Source organism: Cetorhinus maximus, chromosome 11, assembly GCF_964194155.1.
Source record: "Cetorhinus maximus chromosome 11, sCetMax3.hap1.1, whole genome shotgun sequence".
NCBI classification, from domain to species: Eukaryota; Metazoa; Chordata; class Chondrichthyes; order Lamniformes; family Cetorhinidae; genus Cetorhinus; species Cetorhinus maximus.
The window spans coordinates 61,085,043-61,110,630 of NC_135889.1; the positions used below are offsets into that span (position 1 = coordinate 61,085,043).

At 44.4% G+C, this 25,588-nt stretch overlaps 1 protein-coding gene and 1 long non-coding RNA gene across 2 annotated transcripts in view; one reads left to right on the top strand and one right to left on the bottom strand.

Annotated features, from left to right (window-relative positions):
- Positions 1-795, bottom strand: part of LOC144686632 (uncharacterized) — a 36,900-nt gene extending 36,105 nt beyond the window's left edge. The window contains exon 1 of the long non-coding RNA XR_013577964.1: positions 781-795. This is a non-coding gene — a long non-coding RNA (uncharacterized LOC144686632). The remainder of the gene's footprint in view (positions 1-780) is intronic.
- The window catches only part of dnah9l (dynein, axonemal, heavy polypeptide 9 like), a 361,205-nt gene that overhangs the window by 124,771 nt on the left and 210,846 nt on the right, over positions 1-25,588 (top strand). Inside the window, exons 21-25 of the mRNA XM_078552084.1 lie at positions 5,348-5,475; positions 19,355-19,503; positions 19,611-19,761; positions 20,054-20,185; positions 24,781-24,954. Of these exons, the coding sequence (XP_078408210.1) occupies positions 5,348-5,475; positions 19,355-19,503; positions 19,611-19,761; positions 20,054-20,185; positions 24,781-24,954 (734 nt within the window). The remainder of the gene's footprint in view (positions 1-5,347; positions 5,476-19,354; positions 19,504-19,610; positions 19,762-20,053; positions 20,186-24,780; positions 24,955-25,588) is intronic.

A 25,588-nucleotide genomic window follows, 5' to 3' on the forward strand; every position in this document is an offset into this window, starting at 1 on the left:
CTGCCCTTGACACTAAGGCAGTATTTGACCAAGAGTGGCACCAAGGAGCCCGAGCAAAATTGAAGCCAATGGGAATTGGGGTAGGTGGGGAGAAACTCTCCAATGGTTGGAATCATTTCCTGTCACAAAGGAAGTTGGCTGTGGGTGTTTGAGGCCAAACATCTTAACCCCAGAACATCACTGAGGGAGTTCCTCAGGGCAGCTGCTTCCTCAATCACCTTCCCTCCATCATAAGAAGTGGGGATGCTCACTGATGATTGCCCAGTATTTAGTTCCATTCACAACTCCTCAAATACTGAAGCAGCCAGTGTGCATATACAGCAAGACCTAGGCCAGGATTTTATGGCCCCGCTATGGCTTGTCGACCCCTGGTGGATGTAGCGAGCCATTTAAATCCCCATTCAGTTTGGCGGGACAGTAACATCCGGCCGGGCGGGAGGGGCCATAAAATCCTGGCCCTAGATAGCAGCTTGAAATGGTAAGTGGCATGTAGCATTTGCACCACACTTGTGCCAGACAATGATCATCTCAAACAAGACAGTGCTTAACCACCTCCCCTGACACTCGATGGCATTCCTATCAATGAATTCCCCCACCATCAACATCCTGGGTTACCACTGACCAGAAACTTAACTGGAACAGCCACATAAATCCTCTGGCTACAAGAGCAGGTCAAAGACTGGGAATTCTGCAGTGAATAATTCATCTCTAGACTCCTCAAAACATTCCGGCCGTATAAAAGACACAAGTCAGAAATGTAGTAGAACACTTTTCACTTACCTGGATGAGTGCCGCTCCTACCACTCTTAAGAAGCTCAACATCATCCAGGACAAAGCAACTGAGTTGTTGGCACCCCATCCACCACTTAAAACATTCACTCCATACACCACCACAGTAGTCTGACTGCAGTGCATATCATGTATGAGGAACTGCAGCAACTCACTAAAGACTTTTCAATAGCACCTCTCAAACACCTACCAAGTCACACACCTTCTAGATTTGGTAATATATCTCTGGTCCTGCATTGTTGCTGGGTCAAAATCCTGGAACTTCCTTCCTAACAGCAAATGTGGGTGTACCTACACCAAGAAGGTGAATCACCACCTCCTTTGCAAGGCCCTGCAGAAAACCTCTTAATCCTCACACCCCAGCCCCCCTTGAGAATGAACTGCTGAAAATTTTGGGGAGAGGCCATTGAGGATATCCCGGCTGCACAAGAAAATGTTATGTGCTATGCTGCATCCATAAAATATGCTTAATCCTATCCTAATGCATCCTGCATTAATTGTCAGCAAGCTTGGTCATGAAATCTTTATGTCATTCTTATTGTGGATGGGATGTAACTCCATATTTCAAGAAACCATTTCTCCCTCTTTCCTCCCTTTAGATATGCCTGAGAAAGAACTCATAGGCTCCAATGTATCTGCCCTTCCATTCCATCACACCATTAATTACTCATCATATCCCTGCTGTCCACCAGCTCAAAGAATATCTATCCAGGGAGCTAATGAAAGAACAAAAATTGGAATTATGTATCACCTTTTATGACCTGAGGACATCCCAAGGCACTTTACAGTTAACTAAGTACTCTTGAGTTGTAGTCATTACTGTATAGTAAGAAAATCTGGTTTGTATACACAGTAATGAGATAAATTACCAGATTATCAGCTTTTGGTGAAGGTGTTTGAAAAATAAATGTTGGCCAGGACACCAGAGAAAGTTTTTAAGGCCAACAGCTCTGCACAATCTCTCTTCCCCAATAGAGTAAGTATTGATTCCTGGACAGTCATTCTGTCTGGTGCTTACCCAAACCACTGAAAACAGCTGAACCTAGAAGTGCGACCAGGTTCAGTTGCGGTCAAGTCAGGCAGAAGTAAAGTGTGCTGTTTGATTTACTCTGAGGCAATCAGCAGGGCCCAGGAGAGTGGGGTGCAGGTGGTGCCAAACACCAGGGCCTGGGGGCTAGGGGGAGCCTAGCCTCGTTGCTCTACATGGAATTTCTTGTTGTCCCGTAGCAGTCAGAGTTTCAGATCTGAAAGACCAACTTAAAAAAAAAATTGGAAACTTCAGGCTGAGTTCCAATTTTTCATAAAGCTGGTCTGTTAGGCCAGTTTCACTGAATTGCTGCACTGTTGTTTCTGACCTTTGGGCAGCTTCGTGGTTCCGATTTCTTTTTTTTGCAAATCCCACCACAAAACCACAAACCTGCCCAAAGATCAACAGCAGCAGTGCAGCAACTGAGAGTGTTATTGGTTGAAAAATGGTAAGTCAAATCTTTATTTTAGAGTCAATTGGATGGTGGTGGAGGGATGTGGGGAGATGATCAGGGGAGGTTGGGGGTTGTAGCAGGGGTGAGGGAGGTTGGGGGCTGTTGGAGCGGTGGGGGAGATGCTGGGGGCTGTTGGAGGGGTGGGGGAGGTTGGGGCCTGTTGATGGGGTGGGAGGAGGTTGGGGGGTGTCAGGGGAGTTGGGGAGATTGGCGGGTGTTGGAGGAGCAGTTGGCATGGGTGGCATGGGTAGGTTGGGGTGTAGGTGATGGGGTAGCAGGGTGGCGTGGGGTGGGGGTGTCACTTTTTTTGCTGTTGGAGGTTCTTATTCATTAGTTATATTTTTTCCATTTTAGACTAAATTTTTTCCCATCGGCGATTTGGGGGCGGGGCCAGCTTGCAGACGGGAAAATGATGCGGGATGACATCGGGAGGAACTCCCGACTTCATCCTGGTCCATTTAAATATTCAGGAAGGTGGGCGGGCAGTGAAATCAGCTGTTTGCCCGTCGACCTGTCAATGGCCAATTAAGGCTATTGACAGGATAATTAAGCTTGTTAAATGCCCTGCCCTTAAGGTTGGCAGGCAGGCCAGGAGCCCCAGCGGGCTTCTGATAATACATGAAACCTCATCCACCAGCGGGATGAGGTTTCATGTCCGTTTTTAAAAACTTTAATAAAGTTTATGTGCTTCTTATTAACATGTCCCATCTCATGTGACATTGTCACATGAGGGGGAACATGTTAATAATTTTAATCTTTTTCTATTTTTAAAGATTTTTATACTGTCAGTAATCTCAGGGAGCAGTGCACTCTTTCGTGTGCATGCGCGAAAGAGCACACTTTGACAGATGGGGAATCCCTCCCCTTGACAGATGGGGAATCCCCCCCCACCCCGCGCAGGAAGCGCATAGTGCTTCCTGTCGGGCAGGCCACTGGGCAGGCCTTAATTGGCCCGCCCACTCAAAATGGCGGCAGGCCCCGTTTCGGCGGCATAGTTCGGCTGCCCGCCTGCCACCGAGCTGGTGGGGCCCGCACGCTCATCAAGGTAAAAATTCTGGCACAGTGTACAATACAATTTGTATGACATTTTCTGGGGGAAGGGGAAACAACCCAGTTCTTGAGTTAAGGCCATACTGAATTTATTGTATCATTCTTCTCTGAAAAATTCAGATCAGCAATTCACATTGATTGTACATTTTTCTAAGCTGCTGGTAGATGTCTGATTGGCAAATCCAGGATATGGTGCAATTAGCATAAAAGGAACAGATGCCATTTATGGTATATTGTGGGTTGGCGCCAGAGAAGTCAGAATGATAAGGTTCTATAGCTACAGAGTTGAATTGTTTTGTAAATGTAGTGATTTCTTTGCAGCCACTTTCCTAACATCAATTGATTGCTTTGTGATTTAGAGAATTAGCATTGGGCCTCCAATTTCACCAAGGATACAGTCACTCTGCTTACTGCATGCAGGTGTAATGAAAGAAAGACAAAACCTACATTTATACAACACCTTTCACAATGTCTCAAATGGCTTTACAACCAATTAAATACCTTTGAGTTCAGTTGCTGGTACAACATAGGCAATGTTATCAAATGGCAGAGCAAGCTTGAGGGACCGAATGACTTACACCTGCTCCTAACACGTATGTTTGTATATCATTCTGGATGGAAGAGATGAGCTGGGTTAGATGGCCTTTGTTATCCATAAATATCTTGCAAACAGAGGATGGAATCATGGCTGGAGCTCTGTTTATTTTGTTGCTAATAGAAGTTTACTGTGAGCGGGCTTTATGGAGTGAAATTGCCAGGACAGGAGTGCATAACAGGCTCATAGTGAATCAGTAACCTGTTTTACACTGCACATGATTCTCAAGGGTCTTTTGCATTAACTTCAATCGTGTCCTTTTGTCTACTTAGCTATTATCCCACTCTATCTTGGTGCTTTTATGAGATTTTTGAGGCATTGAAATATCGTGATAAAGGTGTGTTGCATAGTAAATATTGAAAATATATTGTAGTGAGAAGCAGCAATTAGCAGAGCCTTCAGACTTTCTGATCAAGCATACACAGATACAATTGTGAATCATTCAGTTCCCGTCCTCTGGCCTCTTAAAAGATGTGTTGCACAGAGACAACTGAGGACTCCAAAGCTTCTCACTGACAGTGACGCCCTATGTTGTTCAATAATTCCACTTTGTTGTTCAGGAGTCATTTAATCTTTCTACCCTGTGAGATTACTTATAAAATAGAATCCAATTACACCCCTTCTATGAAATAATTATGTTGAATAATATCATGCACCGAGGCAGAAGGAAGTCTTCTATTTCTTCTACAGAATGGAAAAGATCTTGTGCAGTTTATCTGAGTTGCAAGTATTGATTCATTCCACCAAATATGGATTTACTGTCACCATGCTCATATGGTGCTATGTGCAGAACATGTTAATGAGGGTTGAGGTAGTCGCCGAAATCAGTGTTATCATCTGCACAGTGTTATAAAAAACCATTGGGATATTTTCCTGTCAAATTAACAATATTGCATGCTGCTGATAGAGTAAAATTTGTACTCTCTGGTTTGTTTAATAGTCATGGTGGGATCACATATAGGACTCACACAAACTAACACTGCATTATATCATTGCTGCGCTTAATATTAATGACCTATGCTGCATATATATCAGGTGATATTTGTACCCAGATGCCAACAGTGGGTGTCATAATTTTACTGGTGCCTTTCTGTGATCAGTGAATTGATTGTTGAATCTTGAAAGGAGGAAAAATGTCATGCATGATTAAGTGGGAGGGTTAAGTGGGGGAGTCTGGGAAATAAGGGGCCTGGAAAGAGGAGAAGCACCAGGGCCCATGATTTCTCTCTCTGGCCCTGGCAATGAGTGAGGAAGAAACTAGTATACAAATTGTGGTATATTTTTGCTAACAATGCACTATGATTATAATGTAGGGTTTGTTGACTCTGAAGGAGGCTTCTTGTATTTCAGTCTCCATGGAACTGTTTTTTAACCACAAATAAGTGTATATACTTTCAGTAATGAATGTTTATTGGATCCCACAAATGAATAGGCTTGTTTTCAACTACTATGAGGGAACTTTCCAGTATTGCTCATGGGGGTCCAAAGTGGATTGTTTTAGATGGAGATATCGACCCTATGTGGATAGAGTCGCTCAACACAGTAATGGACGATAACAAGGTTAGTAGTTTACATGTGATTAAATTGTTAAAATATCAGGAGCAATCATTTCTGCACAGTTTCATATTTTGTTATAAGACAGTGGGGTTAAGTTCTAGAGCACTTTTGACACCCACCATCAGCCTGACACAGTAAAAGGATGTGGTCCAAGGAACCCAGGGTAATGGAGCTCAAACCTCACCATAATGAAGGCGACACCTGTGGGAGAAGGCAGCAATCAGGTAAGTGGTTGGAGGTTGAACAAGAGGTAGGTACATTGATGGTCTCGGGATTGCTGTCAGGGGCACAGAGTACAGAGGGAGATCAGGGCCTCTGAATTGATGTTGCTGGATGGTGGTGGAGATAGGGTGGTTGCTAGTGGTTAGGCTGGGGATCTTGGGACAGGGCATCTTGCATGGGACCAGGAGCAAAGGTGTTTGTGGTAAGTAATTAACTTCTTTTTATTTATGTGATGCTTAAATTGGTTTTCCCTGCATTAGCTGTCTCAAGGAAAACCAAAGTTGCAGCAAGAACCTGAAGCAGTTGTGAGGCACCTTATTTGTAAAAAGATTCCTCTTGTTCCTCCTTACCCAGTATAGGGGATGGGGTACCCTTCTAATCAGAGGTGAGTGCACAATTCCTACTGCCATTCTGGCCCATAGGAGACCCAATTTAAATCCTATAAACTTTTCAGTGTAGTTTTTCTTTTAACCAAAGCTCCCTTTTACATGAATTAATTCATTGAAAATAGTGGTATTGGAAGAAGGAATATTTTTACCTTTTAGAACAAAAAAGTAAACCAGTAAACAAATTTATCTCCTGGGCAGAAGTTTGAACATGTAAAAAATGTTGGGTGGAACTTTGTGCCCACCCCTTTGGCAGGTTTGTCAGGTAGGAGTGGTGAGTAGGTAACACGCTGCCTTCCCAACTCTGCCCCGATTAAGTCCATGACGGGAAGGCCCACAAATGGCCTTCCCACCCTGCCGCTAATTGAGGCCTTTAAATGGGAAATTAATGCCCACTTAAGGGCCTCATCCTGCCACTGCTGGTATTAACCCAGTGGTGGCCAGGGTCTTGCCATGTGGGAAACACGACAAGCAAGCTTGTGCGGGGTTGCTTGCAGGCTCCTGGGAAGGGGTGGGAGGTAGGGTCCCTTGCTCAAAGGCAGTTGGTGCCTGATCAAGGGACCCGGCATCAGAGAGAGGGGCCTGCTGGGAGTCACCCCTTTTCCCTTGCTGCTCAACCCTACCACCTCCCCCCCGACTCCTCCCCAACGCCCTTCCCCATAACCCTAGGCCACAGGTAGGTATCGTACCAGCAGCAACCACTGCCTCCCCGATTGCACTGCCATGCTAAAGAGCTGCCGGCCTCTGGCTGGCTGGCAGCTGTCAGCAGGCAGGACTTGCACCTCCAGGGTCCTTGATCATGGGGAAGGCCTGTCAAGTGCCTTAATTCAGCAAGCCTGCTCTAAATAGGTGATGCTAGACCTTTGCTGGCTCTCCAGTTGGCAGGCGAGACCCCTGTTGCTTTCATTAAACATCGCCCGCTGTGTCTTTACCATATCTGGTTGACCTCTTGTCTCTATTATATTCTGTCTTGCCCTTTTTGAAAAATTATTACCTCTATTATCCCTCGTTCACTTCATTTTGTAAGTGTCTGTCTTTTTATTCGAACACCATCACTGTTAACATTAGCGGGGGTAGCCAAGAAGTGTTGTTGTTTGATGGAAAAATATTAACATGCATTAAATCATCCACCAATTTATATGATTGCATTATGAGTCAAATAAATTCAGATCTTTCATAGCTATGGCAATTGTTGATGCTGAGAGAAACCCAGAAAAGTAGAACAATTATACAGAGAGAGTTGCTGGAGGAGGTATGAATATTTTCTCCTCAGTGCATCACTCAAAGAAAGAAATGAGAAAGAATCTCGCTAGACTGAGGAAGAGTCAGAAAACTAATGGGTTTATACTGAAAGCAAGAAGATGGATGTATCAATCACTCAGCCTGCAGTAATAAGAACATAAGAACAAAAAAAATGAGCAGGAGTAGGCACTCAGCCTCTCAAGCCTGCTCCCGCATGCAATATGATCATGGTTGATCTGATTGTGGCCTTAACTCCACTTTCCTGCCTATCCCCCATAACCCTTGACTCCCTTGTCAATCAAAAATCTATCTTAACTCAGCCTTGAATATATTCAATGACCCAGCCCCTACTGCTTGCTGGAGAATCACAGAATATTACAGCGCAGAAGGAGGCCATTCAGCCCATCATGTCTGTACCTGCTCTCCGAGTGAGCATTATGACTTAGTGCCATTCTCATACCTTTTCCCTGTACCCTTGCACATTGTTTCAATTTAAATAATCATTTGGTGCCCTCTTGAATGCCTTGATTGAACCTGCCTCCATCACATTTCCAGGCAATGTATTCCAGACCTGAACCACCCGCTGTGTGAAAAAGCTTTTTCTCACATCAACTTTGCTTCTTTTGCAAATCACTTTAAATCTGTGCCCTCTCATTCTCAATCTTTTTACGAATGGGAACAGTTTCTCCCTATATACTCTATCCAGCCCCCTCATGATTTTGAACACCTCTAATAAAAATCTCCTCTTAGCCTTTTCTCCAAGAAAAACAGTCCCAACATCTCCAATCTATCTCCATAACTCAAATTTCTCACCCCTGAATTCCAAACACTAATGACCCACAGGGACAAGAAATTCCTCCTCTTCTCTGTCTTAAATGGGAGTCCTCATATTTTGAAACTATGCTGATATTACTGTACTACAGTCTGGCTGGGGTGTAAGGAGTATCAGAGAGGGGTAACACACAGAGGGGTAGCACAGGTGGTCTCGCCACACTCTTTGGAGTGGCTTATCCTGCTTTGGTCCTCACCCTCAACCAGCTCTCATCTCTGGCTCCAAGTAGTTGTTAGCATGCAACAGCGTCCACACCACGGTAAACTGCTTCGACAGGTGGGCCAAACCAGGTAAGGGTAGCCATCGGGCCTCCTACCCACAGTGACTTAGGGATTTGTCTATCCTGGCATATGAAGACTGATTCCAGCGGACTGGGTAGATGAGACCAATCTAAGGTCCAATGGTCTTGAAAATCGGTCAGCACCATGTTCTGGAACGTGTAGAGTTCGACAAGACACAGAAGATGTCCTAGCCACCCATAGCTGGATCGATCTGCAGCCATCTAGATGCAACTTGTCACTGGGCCAAGATAAGTCAGGATGAGAGAGTGAGGCTGACGATGCGCAACCCTCTCGCTATAATCCAATCCATGCACAAGTCATGTTCACCATCTTTCTATTATCTGTCATCCATCATCTATCTGTCACAAGTCCTGTGGCGATGGGTGAGTGATGTAGCAGCAGTGATGTGGATTCACTGGGTGCTGTAGCCGGGAACCTGCACACAGGCAGCTCAGGTCATAGGGTTGTTTTTCACTGGAAGGAAGCAGCGATGGAACTCAGCAGTCCCCTGAGCGACTGGGCAGCTCTTTTCAGGACCACACTGCTCACCTCCCTAGTATGAGGAAGGGGCCAGAAAAGGTAGCCTAAACATTGACTACTTCACCTCCCTGGCCAGCAGGCCACAGCTGACAGGGATCCCATCAACACGGTCAGAAGTAAATCTCAGAAAAGAAAGAAAAGTTGACACCGACCACCATTGACACACGGAACACGCACGCATTCATAGACAACACCACAGTTGACTGACCTGAGAGAAGAACTGCTCTTGTCGGTAGAGAGCTAACTAGGTACAACGTCCAGATTGCTGCCCTCAGTGAGACTCATCTATCTGAGGAGGGGCACCTTAAATAAATCGGAGCAAGTTACACATTTTTTTAGAGAGTTCGTGGAAAAGAAGAGCAGCACAAAGCTGGCTTAGGCTTTGCTGTCGGGAACCATCTCATTGGTAAGTTGACTTGCCTTCCCAAGGGTGATAATGATTGTCTGATGGTGCTTAAAGTTCCCCTACATGGCAACATGCAAGCAACTTTCACCAGTCTGAATGCCTGACCGTGGCCAACCCTGATGAAATGAAGGATAAATTCTCTGATGACCTCCATTTGATTGTTACTGTGCCAGAGTCAGACATGATAATCATTCTTGATGACTTCAGCATGAGAGTTGGTGCAGATCATCAGGTATGGGAAGGGGACATCGAAAAAAATTGGGTCTGGCAGTTATAATAACAATGGTCGACTCTTGCTGAAGCTGTGTGCTGAGCATGAGCTCATAATCACCAACAGAGTTTTCCACCTCCCTAATCACAACAAGACATCTTGGGTGCACCCCTGTTCTGTGCATCTAACCAACTATGTCATCACCAGGCAGAGGGAAAGGTAGAATGTGCGTGTAACAAAAGATATGTGTGGCACTGACTGATGAACTGACCACCATCTCATCATTCCAAAGTTGAACATCAGGATCTATTTCCCTGAACACCTCCAAGGCAAGAAGATCTAGAAACTTCTCAATGTCTCAGGACTCAAACAGGCAGTCATGAAGGAATCTCTCACAGAGAAAATTGAGAGTCACCTGTGTGCAGAGAAAATTGTCACTCACTGCATTGAGGATGACTGAGTGACCTTCAGGGATATAGTCTAGTCCACTGCTGTAGAGGCCCTTGGTCCTATCTCTCATAAGCATCAGGATTGGTTCGATGAAAACAAAGAGGTAATCCAGAAGCTACTGGAGGAGAAACATCATCTCTGCAGGGTTTACTTCAATGAGAAATCATCACTATCCAAGTACAATGCCGGCTGAAACATCTGCAGGACTATGCAATGCAAGCTTAAAGAGTTACAAGACACTTGGCTGAATCAGAAATCAGACGAACTTCAGTCATATGCAGACCACAATGATTAGAAGAGATTCTGCGATACTTTGAAATCTGTCTATGGGCCCCAGTCTACTGGTTCATCACCAATCCTCGGTACCGATGGATCAACATGGCTTTAAGAAAAAGCCCAATTTCTAGAAAAGTGAGCAGAGCACTTTAACCACATCCTCAATCGGCCTTCAAACCAACAAAGAAGAAGCAATCAACAGGCTGCCATAGGTTGCCATCAACTATTCTCTTGATGATCCTCCCAAGGTGTTAGAAACGATGAACTCAATCAAACTCCTGTCTAGCAACAAAGCTCCAGGAGCTGATGTTATCCCAGCTGAAATTTATAAAGCTGGAGGTCAATGCCTGGTCAAGAAACTCACTGAACTCTTTCAGTCTGTGTGGGAGCAAAGAACCATCCCGCGAGAATACAAAGATGAGTCCAAGCAGTCCAAGTCCTGTACAGGCGGAAAAGAACTCACCAATATTGCGACAATCATAGGGAAATCTCACTTCACTCGATCACCAGGAAAATCTTCACCAGAGTCCTACTGAACCACTTAGTGCAACATCTCAACCAGGATCTGCTGCGAGAGAGTCAGTACGGTTTCTGAAAAGTTTGAGGAATCACTGATATGGTGTTTGCAGTTAGCCAACTCCAGGAGAAATGCCAAGAACAGAACATAGACCTGTACCTCACGTTTGCTGACCTGACCAAGGCCTTTGACACAGTCAGCTGTGAGGGGCCTTTGGAAGGTAATGGAGAAATTTGGCTGCCCTGAGAAATTCATCTCAATGGCTCAATAGTCCCATGGTGACATGCCTGCGTGTGTGTTTCCTGGATGATGGGAAGTCTTCCGACCCATTCTCAGTCACTAATGGAATTAACTAGCACTAACCCTCTTTCTTCAGTTTTCTGATGCCTTCCATGATGACGATCCTGGCATCAAACCAGATATTGCATGGACGGGAAGCTGCTCAGTTTGAGATGACTCCAGGCAAAGACCAAGCTCTCTAAGAACATACTCCGTGATTTCCTATTTGCCGATGACTGTGCACTAGCTGCAAGTTCAGAGTTGGACATGCAATGTAGCAGGGACTTGTTCTCCAATGTATGTGGCAACTTCGGCCTTATGATCAATACAAAGAAAACTGAAGTAATGTCCCAGCCTGCTCTAGAAAATCCCTATATCGGGACCAAGGTTCAACCCATGACTAGACCTGCCAACAGTGGATAAGCTCACTTATCTGAGCAGCACATTTTCCCGAGCTGTCAATACTGGCAATGGGGCATATGCAAGAATTACCAAAGCAAGTGTAGCCTTCAGCAGATTTTGAACATCAGTCTGGGAATGAAAAGGAGTAAGTCTACCTACCAAACTGAAAGTCTATAGACCTATATTCCTGTCCACTCTTTTTTATGCATGCAAGACTTGGGCAGTGTACCAATGCCATGCCAAGAAGCTCAACCGCTTTCACTTGAGCTGCCTTCGGAAGCTTCTGAAGGTCAGATGGCAGGACAAAATACCAGACACTGAAGCGCTCACCTGAACTGGCATGCCAAGCATCCACACCATATTGAGAAAGTCACAACTGAGTTGGGCTGGTCACGTAGCCGGAATGCCTGACACTCACGTACCAAAACGAACCTTCTCATGGTGGTTAAAAGAAGTTCTACAAGGACACGCTGAAGGCTTCACTTAGGAGTTTTGGTATCAACTTTTGAGTCCTGGGAGAAGCTCGCCTAGGATCGCTGCATCTGGCACAAGCAAAAATGGCGCAGCCTCCTTTGAAAGCAAGCTCATATCAGAGGCAGAGAGAAAACACAACGAGAGGAAATCCCAAGCCAGCAACCTGTCCAAAACTCAACCATCTGCGGTATCCTGTCCTATTTGCAGCCGAAACTTCCCTCTGCAGGTCAGCCTTAGCAGTCACCTATGTACCCATCAGAGCCTGAGCAAACATCCCAGATGAACAACGTGGTCATCTTCACCTCAAAGGACGAACAAGAAGAAGACAGTCTGTAAATCACATGCCCATCTCTAACTTCTTCAACTCCCTCAAGGCTGCCTTAAGGCTGGGCCTCCTTTCACTGACTGAAATCTGCCCTGTTTTCTCACTGACTCACTATACCAGAGAACAGCTTGCATGCTCCCTGCTCATCCTTTCAAATTAGGTGCCATGGATTGCTCATTGGCTGCTCCTCATTTTATCAGTTACTTTTTTAAAAGACAGGACTATACATAACTATCAGCAAAGAATCTGCTAAAGGGATAAGAGAAACTGGCTTTCCAAATTATCAGAGGGCAAGTCATCAAGGCAGTGGGTGAAGGACTGATTAGCGACTTTGTGGAAGCCAATGACACGTGTTTGTTTGTTTTGATTTTATTTTGCTCGCACCTCATACTCAATGATTACCTGTCAGCCACACCTATTCATCTAATGCAGGGTGCCATTGCTACTGTGGGCAGAGCCATTTGCTGCATATCCTATGGTCACATGTATGCCCTTTCTCATTTCTTAGAGGCCCCTTAAGATGAAGCGACTGATATTGCTGAACAAGGCGAAGAAGTTGTAATATCATATCAGAAGCTGTCAGACACTGCAAGCAACAACTCAGATGCATCCACTATAGAGAGATAGATATGGGGCAGGTGGGGTGTGCAGGCTCAATGGGCCGTATGGTCTACTCCTGCTCCTATTTCTCACGTGAGCATCGGCTGAAACACTGAACATCAATTAGAAAGAGCAGGTGTAAGTAGTAGTAGATGAACAACAATGAGAGGGGGCTTAGAGCCACATGGACAACTTCTACAGGGCTGATTGATTTGTACCTCAAAGGGGCTCCAACCTGAGTTACACTCATTATTCGGCTGAACCTTTTCATAGCTCCCTACATAGAATATCAGAAAACATACAGTGGCACTTCCCCAATGACAATGTATACATTTGAGAGGACTTCAAGAACTTGCAGAGCACCATGACATGAATAGCAACTCCAGGAAGTTGCAAGGGAGGCAGTGGCATAGTGGTGTTATTACTGGACTAGTATCCCAGAGACCCAAGGTAATACTCTGGGGACCTGGGTTTGAATCCCACCATGACAGATGATGTAATTTGAATTCAACAATAATCTGGAATTAAAAATCTGACTATGACCACAGAACCATAGCTGATTATCATAAAAGCCCATCTGGTTCACTAATGTCCTTTAGGGAAAGAAATTTGTTGTCCTTTCCTGGTCTGGCCTACATGTGACTCCAGGCCCACAGTAATGTGGTTGACTCTTAAACGTGCCTCTGAACAAGGGCACTTGGGGATGGGAAATAAATGCTGGCCTAGCCGGTGATGCCCACGCCCCATGAATGAATAAAAAATGAGTGAAAACTCAAATTCTAATGCAACTTTCCTCATCAACATGGCACCTGACATAATTGAAATCTTGACAGAAGACTTTTATCTACCTAAGAGATTTTTATATATCTAGGAGAACACCTTGATGACAGACTTCACACACGCGTGGATCCTAGGCCATTTGTAAAGGGCACCCTGCAACTTGGCATGATGGGAGGAGAGACGGTGAGAATCCATTAGCCTCCCAGCAGCCCTCTTGAAGGCTTTGCAGAAGGCAGTTAGTGAACAGCAGCAGTCACATAACACAGATGAGCTGCTGGCAGCAGTGGAGAGACCATCTTGTGAACCAGAAGAAATGAGGGCATAGTCACAAGTGAAATACAAGGTTCTCAATGAGGAGCAGAAAGCTGGCATCGCACCTGTTCCTCCAGCTGAGGTGACACTTACAAGAAACAGATGTCCCATCCCCTACAATTTCATTTGAAGAGACATAGGTTGATGCAGAGGCAGGTAGAATAGTGAAATAAGCTGATTGGACCTTCCGTTGGATATTTGATGATGACTTGTTGGCTATGACCATTGCTGTTGGGAAGGCATTTAGTGAAGCTGAGAGGACCTGGCCCAACATTTTAGTTATGGCCTGAGTAAATTACAGGGAAGCCTTTAAGATTGTTAATGTTGGGGCTGCGGAGCTGCTTTCAACTAAAAGTGCAGTTAATCAATGCTTCATGCACCAGTCTGACTAACTGTAGATCAGTTGAGACCACTTCTTTTTTATTTTAGTCATTCATGGGACGTGGGCTTTGCTAGTTGGGCCAGCATTTATTGCCCATCCCTAAATGCCCTTGAGAAGGTGATGATGAGCTGCTTTCTTGAACCGCTGCATCCACAGTGCTGTTAGGAAGGGAGTTCCAGGATTTTGACTCAGCGACAGTATGGGAACGGTGATATATTTCCAAGTCAGGATGGTGAGTGACTTGGAGGGAAATTTCCAGCTGGTGGTGTTCCCATCTATCTGCTACCCTTGTCATTCTAGATGGTAGTGGTTGTGGGTTTGGAAGGTGCTGTCGAAGGACCCTTGGTGAATTCCTGCAGTGCATCTTGTAGATGGTACACACTGCTGCTATTGTGTGTTGGTGGTGGAGGGAGTGAATGATTGTGGATGTGGTGCCAATCAAATGGGCTGCTTTGTCCTGGACGGTGTCAAGCTTCTTGAGTGTTGTGGGAGCTGCACTCATCCAGGCAAGTAGACAGCATTCCATCATACTCCTGACTTGTGTCTTGTAGATGATGGACAGGCTTTGGGGAGTCAGGAGGTGAGTTACTCGTCGCACAATTCCTAGCCTCTACCTGCTCTTGTAGCCACAGTATTCATATAACTAGTCCAGTTCAGTTTCTGGTCAATGGTAACACCCAGGATGTTGATAGTGGGGGATTCAGTGATGGTAATGCCATTGAACGTTAAGGGGCGCTGGTTGGATTCTCTCTTGTTGGAGATGGTGATTGCCCGACACTTGTGTGGCGCCGAATGTTACTTGCCACTTGTGAGCCCAAGCCTGGATATTGACCAGGTCTTGATGCATTTGGATGTGGACTGCTTCAGTACCTGAGGAGTCGTGAATGGTGCTGAACATTGTCCAACCATCAGTGAATAACCACACCTCTGACCTTATGATGGAAGGAAGATCATTGATGAAGCAGCTGCAGGTGGTTGGGCCGACTTCCTTCTCTTACTCCACCTCCTTTTTCCTTTCCTCCCCCTTCAGAAAATAGAACCATTGAATAGAATCATAAAATGCTTACAACACAGAAGGAGTCCATTCGGCTCATCTCTGCAAGTACAATTTAGCTAGTCCCACCACCTCCCGCCCTTTCTCCTACTTACAAATTCTTTCTTTTCAGGTGCCTATCCTTTTGAAAGTCACAATTGGATCTGCCTCCATTACCTTTTTAGGCAGTGCATTCCAAATTATAACCTCTTGCTGCTTCAAACAGCTTTTCCTCATGATGCCGATGGTTTTTTTTTGCCAATCATCTGTGTCCTCTGATTCTCAATCCTTCCGCCAATTAAAACAGTTTCTCTTTATCCATTCTGTCTAAACCTCTCATAACATTGCCAACAAGAATTCCCCCCTTCCAATATTGAAGTTGGGTGGAAAAAAGCCATGAGGACTCCTCCTGATCTGCCCAAACCTGCATCAACACTCCCATGGATTATTCTAAGAGAATTTAGATTAAGCAGTATTATTATTATCATTATTTCTTTTTCCTTTGGCTATAGTGTGGGTGATCTGGATTGTGTCATTAATAGTAGCAAGTGTTAACCCTACCTCACCCCCACCACCTTCATTACAGCTATTGATCATTAGTAAATGGTCATTGGCCAACAGTCCTTGTAGAGAAGAAGTCCCACCTTCACATTGAGGATACCCTCCATTGTGTTGTGTGGCACTGCCATCGTGCTAAATGGGATAGATTTCGAACAGATCTAGCAACTTAAAACTGGGAATCCATGAGGGAGTATGGGCCATCAGCAGCAGCAGCATTATATTCAACCACAATCTGTAACCTTATGGTCCGGCATATCCATTACTTTACCATTGCCATCAAGCCGAGAATCAACCCTGGTTCAATGAAGAATGCAGCAGTGCATGCCAGGAGCAGCACCAGGCATACCTAAAAATGAGGTGTCAACCTGGTGAAGCTACAACAGAGGACTACTTGCGTGCCAAACAGCAGAAGAAGCATGCGATAGACAGAGCTAAGTGATCCCACAATCAACAGACGAGATCTATACTGTGCAGTCTTGCCATATCCAGTCATGAATGGTGGTGGACAATTAAACAACTAACAGGAGGATAAGGCTCCATAAATATCCACATATCAGTGCAAAAGACAAGGCTGAAGCATTTGCAACCATCTTCAGCCAGAAGTGCCAAGTGGATGATCCATCTTGGCCTCCTCCTGAGGACCCCAGATCACAGATGCCAGTCTCCAGCCAATTCAATTCATCAACGCGAAATCAAGAAATGGCTGAAGGCACTGGATACTGCAAAAAGCTATGGGCCCTGACAACTTTCCAGCAATAGTATTGAAGACTTATGCTCCAGAACTAGCAGCGTTCCTATCTAAGCTGTTCCAATAGAGCAACAACACTGGTACCTACCTGGCAATGTGGAAAATTGCCCAGGTGTGTCCTGTCCACAAAAAGCAGGACAAATCCAACAGGACCAATTACCACCCCATCTGTCCACTGTCAGCCATCAGCAAAGTGATGGAACTCATTGTTGACAGTGCCATCAAGTCGCATTTACTCAGCAATAACCAGCTCACTGATGCTCAGTTTGGGTTCCGCTAGGGTTCCGCTAGGACGCAGCTCCTGACCTCATTACAGCCATGTTCCAAACATGGACCAAAGAGCTGAACTCAAGAGGTGAGGTGAGAGTGACATCAAGGCAACATTTGCCCATGTGTGGCATCAAGGAGCCCAAGGAGACCTGGAGTCAAAGGGAATCAAGGGGAAAACTGGTTGGGGTCATACCTAGTAGAAAGAAAGATGGTTGTGGTTGTTAGAGGTCAGTTATCTCTGTCCCGGGACATCACTGCAGGAGTTCCTCAGGGTAGTGTTCTAGGCCCAACCATCTTCAGCTGCTTCATCCATGACCTTCCCTCCATCATATGGTCAGAAGTGGGGATGTTCGTTGATGATTTCAGAATGTTCGGCACCATACGCGACTCCTCAGTTACTGCAGCAAGACCAGGACAACACTTAGGCTTGGGATGATAAGTGGCAAGTGACATTCACGCCACACAAGTGCCAGGCAATGACCATCTCCAGCAAGAGAGAATGCAGCCATCTCCTCTTGACATTCATCGCTGAATCCCCCTATATTAACATTCTGGGGGTTACCATTGACCAGAAACTGAACTGTTGTGGCTATAAGAGCAGGTCAGAGGCTGGGAATTCTGCAGAGAGTAACTCACCTCCTGTCTCTCCAAAGCCTGTACACCATCTACAAGGCACAAGTCAGGAGTGTGATGGAATACTCTCCACTTGCCTGGATGATTGCAGCCCCAACAATATGCAAGAAACTCGACACCATCCAGGACAAAGCAGCCTGCTTGATTGGCATCCCATCCACCACCTTAAACATTCACTTCCTCCACTACCAACACACAGTGATAGCAGTGTTTGCCATCTACAAGATGCACTGCAACAACTCACCAAGGCCCCTTTGACAGCACCTACCAAACCTGTGACCTCTACCACCTAGAAGGACAAGGGCAGCCGATACATGGGAACACCATCACCTGCAAGTTCCCCTCCAAGCCACACACCATCCTGGCTTGGAACTATATCGCCAGTCCTGCATTGTTGTTGGGTCGAAATCCTGGAACTCCCTTCCTAACATCACTGTGGATGTACCTATACCACATGGACTGCAGCAGTTCAAGAAGGCAGCTCACCACCACCTTCTCAAGGGAAATTATGCATGGGCAATAAATGCTGACTTAGCCAGTTGTGCTCACATCCCGTGGACAAATACTTTTTTTAAAATAGTGTTTGGGTAGTTTTAATTGAGATGCTGTCAAAAATTTGTATACTCACTTGAATCTGACTTTAATGCATCTGGTATTTCCCTTCAGAGGCAGTACCCTGGAGGAAGAAGCAAACATTGCTGATATAGTTCCTGAAATAATTAGATCTGGTACCTATCTGTGTATCAAGTAACCAGGTTACTAACAAAATTTGACCAATATTTAATTGGAACTTATGTATTTCATTGTGTTGGAAATGAGACATAAGAGGCATTCAGAGAAGTTTTGCCATGTAGAAGGTTGAAAGTTAGACTAGGAAGGAATAGGGTAGGAATGGCAGGAGCTGAAACTGTGATTAAAGCAAAGAATTTGACTTGGAGCATGGTGTTGGAGGTCATGGCCTAGAAGTTGTGGAGGGATCAAACCAGGGATATTCACGAGGGATGGGGTATGGCAATAGTCGGATCTGGAAGCACATTAGTGGGATTGTCTTATAGAGCTGGGAGATCATTGGCTTTGGCATCATTCACTGAAATAATTCCTGTGTGAGAAGAAGGGCAGGTACCTTTTTATGTTTATTTCTACATGTGTCACCATGTAGTGAGGGACTGGAATTTTGTAAGGATATGTTTAGCCTATCATTAGTGAATTAGTTGGATTTGCCTGTTTAGACTCTGTTTTAGTTTCCGTTAGCAGCCACATATGACCAGATTTATTGAACTCACATTCTGTATTGCTGGTCCAGTACCTTAACCATTACTCTTGTTTTGGGAGAATTGATGTCTCAAAGTACACAGAACATCAGGGTTGCTGGTGGTGTGATGAGATGGGTGCAGTGGTGGGGGGCTGAAGTTTTTTTTTAATTCATTCTATATTTAATTTTTATGGGTTATATATGTTGTGAATCTTACATGTGCATATTTTCAACCAGTTAAATATCAAGATGATTTTCAAGCAATATTCATAAATTTAGTCACTTAGTTAAGATGCTTGCCAAAAATGGAGCTATTTGATTATGTAATTTTCTTCTACTTGTGACTTATTGGTACTTGCCGATAGAATCAAATTGCTTTTGGCTGATTCCAGTTTAGTTATTGGATGTTCAATTGGTAACTTAACAGAGAAGTAATTCTTCACTTTAATATTTTCTTTCTGTCTCTAGGTACTGACCTTAGCTAGCAATGAACGTATATCTTTAGCGCCATCCATGCGGTTATTATTTGAAATTAGTCATCTACATGCAGCAACTCCTGCTACAGTATCCAGGGCTGGTATAATATATGTCAACCCACAGGATTTAGGATGGAGTCCGTAAGTAGAAAGTTTATTTGTACCTTACTCTCAATTCTCCGAGCTGTTTAATTTCTTGAATACTATTCTTGTAAACATATATACCATCAATTTTCGATTCTTTGTAGGTATGTCACTAGCTGGATTGACACTCGCAAAGCCCAGTCAGAGCGAGCTAATCTTACTATACTATTTGACAAGTATGTTCCCTTCTGTCTGGAGCAAGTGCGTTGTAATCTTAAAACCATTACTCGAGTTCCTGAAAACAGTATTGTACAGGTACAAAGTAGAATTTTTAACTCGAGCACAATATAATAATGGATGTTTTGAATGTTTCTTTTCAGAGTGATAATATTTTGGCATATAGGTTATTTTTACCACTTTTTAAAAGTTCTTTTGAAAAGTCATTCTTATGCTGGTTAAAACTATATATATTTTCATGGGGTCTTAAAAATTAAAACATAGAAGGAGCCCTTTAGGACTATTACACCTGTGCGAGTCTAGATTTATATTATGTTGGTGCTGAACTCTAAATTTTAGATTGTTTCACAAAACTACTTTCTTCTTGTAGACTTTATGTTCTCTACTAGACTGCTTATTAACCCCAGAAAATACGCCTCCAGACTCTCCTCGTGATACCTATGAGATGTACTTTGTATTTGCTTGTGTCTGGGCTTTTGGTGGAGCATTGTTCCAAGATCAAGTAAGTATTAATGTGTCATTTCTTTGTTTCATTTTTTTTTATTGGAACAGTTAATTAAAACAGTAGCTTAAATGTAAAGTTATAAATAATCATAAGCATAATAGTACTGCTAAACACCTGATAGAGAGCTATTTAATGAACACTATCTTAAAAAATATTAGTATTATTAAAATAAACTAGGCATTTAAATGCTCATTGCTATCTATTAATGATTTTTTAAGCCAGTGAAGATCTTAGAAATGCTGGGTTAGTTCACTGAGGAAACTTATCTATGTTCAAATTATATACTTGCTCATCATCTTCATATCTCAATTGCATAATAGTGCGTACATGAGACAAAAATAAATATCCATAACCCTGAACATTTTCTAGATAATGAGGTGAGGGCAGGGGGGAAATACTGTAAATTAAACACAAAATGCTGAAAATCCAGAAAATAATTTCAATGGTGACAAAATACTTTTTGAAGATTATTTTTTGCAAAGTACATTTTAAGCAGAATGGGTTTAAACAGTAAATTTGAAAATAAGTAGAATTTTCAATTTGATTAATTTAAAGAATAAAAAAAGTAAAAAATGGTATCAGAAGCGTTGGGTTTAGAGAGATATCTATCTGTCGGAATAACATCAGAACAGGCAAAACTTCGCAATTTTCTGTGGCGTTTATCTTGTAATTTACCCAGTTTGTCTGTAAGCTATTTCAAAACTGTTCCCATTTATTTTTGCCCAAATTTTGCTTATTCTTTCATGGGATGTGAGTGTTGTTGGGTAGGCCAGCCTAACCCTAATTGCCCTTGAGAAGATGGTGAAGAGCCATCTTCTTGAAATGCTGCAATCCATCTGCAGGCACACCACAGTGCTGTTAGGGAGGGAGTTCAGGATTTTGTCTGTGTGGTGTAGGTACACCCACAGTGCTGTTAGGGAGGGAGTTCAGGATTTTGTCCGTGTGGTGTAGGTACACCCACAGTGCTGTTAGGGAGGGAGTTCAGGATTTTGTCCGTGTGGTGTAGGTACACCCACAGTGCTGTTAGGGAGGGAGTTCAGGATTTTGTCCGTGTGGTGTAGGTACACCCAGTGCTGTTAGGGAGGGAGTTCAGGATTTTGTCCGTGTGGTGTAGGTACACCCACAGTGCTGTTAGGGAGGGAGTTCAGGATTTTGTCCATGTGGTATAGGTACACCCACAGTGCTGTTATGGAGGGAGTACAGGATTTTGTCCATGTGGTGTAGGTACACCCACAGTGCTGTTAGGGAGGGAATTCAGGATTTTGTCCGTGTGGTGTAGGTACACCTACAGTGCTGTTAGGGAGGGAGTTCAGGATTTTGTCCATGTGGTGTAGGTACACCCACAGTGCTGTTAGGGAGGGAGTTCAGGATTTTGTTTGTGTGGTGTAGGTACACCCACAGTGCTGTTAGGGAGGGAGTTCAGGATTTTGTCCGTGTGGTGTAGGTACACCCACAGTGCTGTTAGGGAGGGAGTTCAGGATTTTGTTTGTGTGGTGTAGGTACACCCACAGTGCTGTTAGGGAGGGAGTTCAGGATTTTGATCCAGCGACAGTGAAGGAATGACAAAATAGTTCCAAGTCAGGATGGTGTGTGGCTTGAAGGGGAACCTGCACGTGGTGGTGTCTGCTGCTCTTGTCCCTCTAGATGGTGGAGGCCATGGATTTGGAAGGTGCTGCTGTAGTGCATAGTGCAGCCACTGTGCGTCAGTGGTGGAGGGAGTGAATGTTTCAGGAGGTGGATTGTGGCTCGTTAAGCGGGCTGCTTTGCCCTGGATAGTCAAACTTCTTGATTGTTGTTGAAGCTGCACTGATCCAGGCAAATGGAAAGTATTCCATCACAGCTATGATTTGTACCTTATGGTTGGTGGGTAGACAGGAGGGCCTGGATTTTTGCCATGACAGAGAGCCTCTCCATCATGGGGAAAATGGCGGAAGAAGCCCAAATCTGGAAGTCCTTCCACCGAACATGGCACCTATCATTATCACAGGGTTGAGACTGGACCCGAGTCAGGATTTGCACATGTGCATTTCATGAAGACAGCTGCCCATAGAAATCAGCAGCTGCCTCCACTGGTGTGATTTTGGTGTAAGAGGTGTCTGAAACCCAGGCCAGGATTTTACAGCCCTGCCGTGGTGTGTCTCCCTCCAGCGGATTTGGCGAGCCATTTAAAGCTCCATTGAGTTTGGCGGGACCGTAATATCTCTCCGGGCGGGAGAGGCCATAAAATCCTGACCCCGATGTGCACAGATTAGACCTGGTAGGCGCAGGCCTGAAATTTGTGGATTAATTTGGATAGCCAGAGTACCCTTTTGAAAAGGTGAGGTACCCCTTTGGATATGGTCCCAGGACACCTTTGGCCCACCCACTCAAAATGGCGGCAAGCCCCGTTTTGGTGGCGGGGGTCGGCTGTCTGCCTGCCGCCAAGCTGGTGGGGCCCGCACACCCACCAAGGGCAAAATTCTGCCCTGAGTCTGCAATAGGCACTTGGGTCTGAATCTGGCGTTCTGAGGTCAGGCACCTGCCCGGCCCGAGCACATGTAACATTGTGTGAAAAGATGTCGGGCGTGCGTCCCAAAGTCATCTCGCAAACGTGCAATATTGAGGTCAGCGGGCATGTGCAGGAGTTGGAGCAGCACCCACCGACAATTAAAGGGCCAATTAAGGTAATTAAAAAACTATTGACCGTGATTTTAAGTTGCCCGTGCGATTTCTAGCTCGTCGCACGGGCAAAATGGGTGGGCAGAATTCATGTTTTAATAATTTCCTCATCCAAAGGCAGGTTGAAATCTCCATTAGGATATAAAATAGAAAGAAATATCTGAGGGGGACAGCATTTTTATGAGGTCTGCTTTCAGGTGCTTGATTGTGCTGCCTGGACATTTTTTGCAGCATTTTTGTGCTTTGGTTTATAATTTGGAGGTCTGCAGCTCCCTGAGGCAGCTGTCTGCCTTCGGGGAGCTTAGTGGAAGTGCTCAACAGCACCCATGGGTGCCTGCCCTCTTCCCGCCCCAAAGACAGTGCTGAGCCTTTTTCAGGGCGTGTTTCACCAATCAACAGCCAGCCAATGTGAAATCGCGGTCGGGGCCCATTTCACGTACGCTGCTGGGCTGCTGATTGCACGCGCCCAACAAGCGCAAAATTCAGACCTTGGAAATTTATTTTATTTAACCTTAGCATGGGCCCTGAGGGCTGCCCATAGTGGCCAATGGGTGAGTTGGCATGATAGGTGTAAGGACAAAGGGTGGTGGGAGAAGGGCATGGGTTGGCATGGAGGGCATGAAGGGCCATGGGGCTGGGGAGAGGGGCATAGGTGGGCATGGAGTGTATGAGTGTCCATGGGGGATGGGTGAGGGCATGAAGTGGCATGGTTTGGCATGGATAGGGCATGAGGAGTACGTGGGGGTAGTGAGGGGTGAGGGCTGTCTTATGTTTTTCTGTTTTTTATTAAACTTCAACACAGTGCCGGAGCACCAAGTCAAGCCATCTGCCTGGCCTGCCTCCGGACCCAGCATCCCCCACACTCGTTCCGGGATTACTCGGGCCCTCCCAGGCTCGGTACAAAAATGTTACCTTCTGGGCCACTTTCCCCGGGTTGGGTTTGCAGAGCTGGGAAATGTCCCAACTCTCTACTCCCGACTCGGGAGCAAAAATCCAGGCCGAGGTGAGTTACCCGCCACAGAATTCCTGGCTTTAGACCTGCTCTTGTAACCACAGTATGTATATGGCTGATCCAGTTCAATTTCTGGTCAACGGTGGCCCCCAGGTTGCTGTTAGTAGGGAATTCAGCAATGGTAATGCCAAGAGGAAATGATTAGATTCTCTCTTGTCATTGCCTGGCACTTGTGTTACTTGCCACTTGTCAGCCCAAACCCAAATGTTGTCCAGATCTTTCTCTACTAAACATTGTGCAATCATCAGTGAACATCCCTACTTCTGGCCTCATGATGGAGAGAAGGTTAATGATGAAGCAGCTGAGGATAGTTGGGCCTAGGAAGCCACCCTGAGGAACACTTGAAGTGATGCCCTAGGACTGAGATATATGACTCCAAACAGTGGAGAGTTTTCCCTTGATTCCCTTTGCCTTCAATTTTGTTAAGGTTCCTTGATGTCATATATGCGATCAAATGCTGCCTTGATGTTAATGTCAGTCACTTTCACCTTACTGCATTATAATCAGTAGTTGTTGGACACAATCATCAATAGACAGCAATGACCATTAAATATTCAGTTTATGTTCATATCACTGACTAATATTTTTTAAGGTAATGTTCTTTAAATAGCTCTATCAGGGGTTTAGCATTACTATTATGTGTATGATTGATTTACGCACGTCACTTATTGTTACCATTTTCAATTTTTTAAAAGTTATTTCAAAATGTAGTTCTTATGTTGGTTAAAGTTATATATATATGTAATATAGGGTCACAAAAATTAAAGTACAGAAGGAACCCTTTAGGTCCATTACACCTGTGCCGATCAAGATTTATGTTGTGGGGAAGAAAAACATATTAGTTTAGTTTAACATCCAATTGTCTCTATCAGCAGTATCACTATTATATAATTGGCTAAATTGTGGCTGTTTCTTTAACTAGCTAATTGATTACCGTGGCAAATTCAGTAGATGGTGGACCAAAGAAATGAGAACCATCAAATTCCCATCCCAAGGGACAGTCTTTGATTATTATGTTGACTCTGATACTAAGAAGTTTACTCCATGGACAGAGAAAATCCCAAATTTTGAAATGAAACCAGATGCCCCTTTACAGGTAGGTTCTATCAGAACAAATTGAATAGTAGGTTTGAAAATGAAAAGACGTCCATACAGAATAAAATACTTATTTAGTTGTTTCGAATAGGAATTAAGTACTGTATAACTGGCTTTTAGCCAACTAAATGTCAGCTTATTACATGTTGCTTTTCTTTGGGGTAGGACATAGAATTCAGCAGAACAAAGTACAGTTACATAAAAAGTCAAGGTTGATGGTGACTGGAATTGGCATTGATATGGTCCTTTCAAATCCCAGTTGTACATTTAAATTTTAATGTTTCCATCATTTGTTCCTAAGTGTGAATTAACAGCCTTGATCTTTCTCTTAGGTTTCTTTTCTGAGAAAGGACTCAAATTTAATTCATCACTGGAGATTTACTGCTTTTCTATATTCCACCAGGCAGAATCAATAATGTGACTGAAGTGAAGAAGATAAAAATTTATGGTATCTTGCAATTTAATGGTTGAAAAGATGCAATTTGAGAGATCATAAATTGTGAAGGAGTTTATGCTCCATTGCCTCTGATTCACTGCTTGCTGTTAGAACTTGATTTGTGACTGTCCATGATGTGTGATTAATGATGTGATCAATGCTTACCTCTGTGCAAGGCTTCATTGCTAATGCTCTTCAT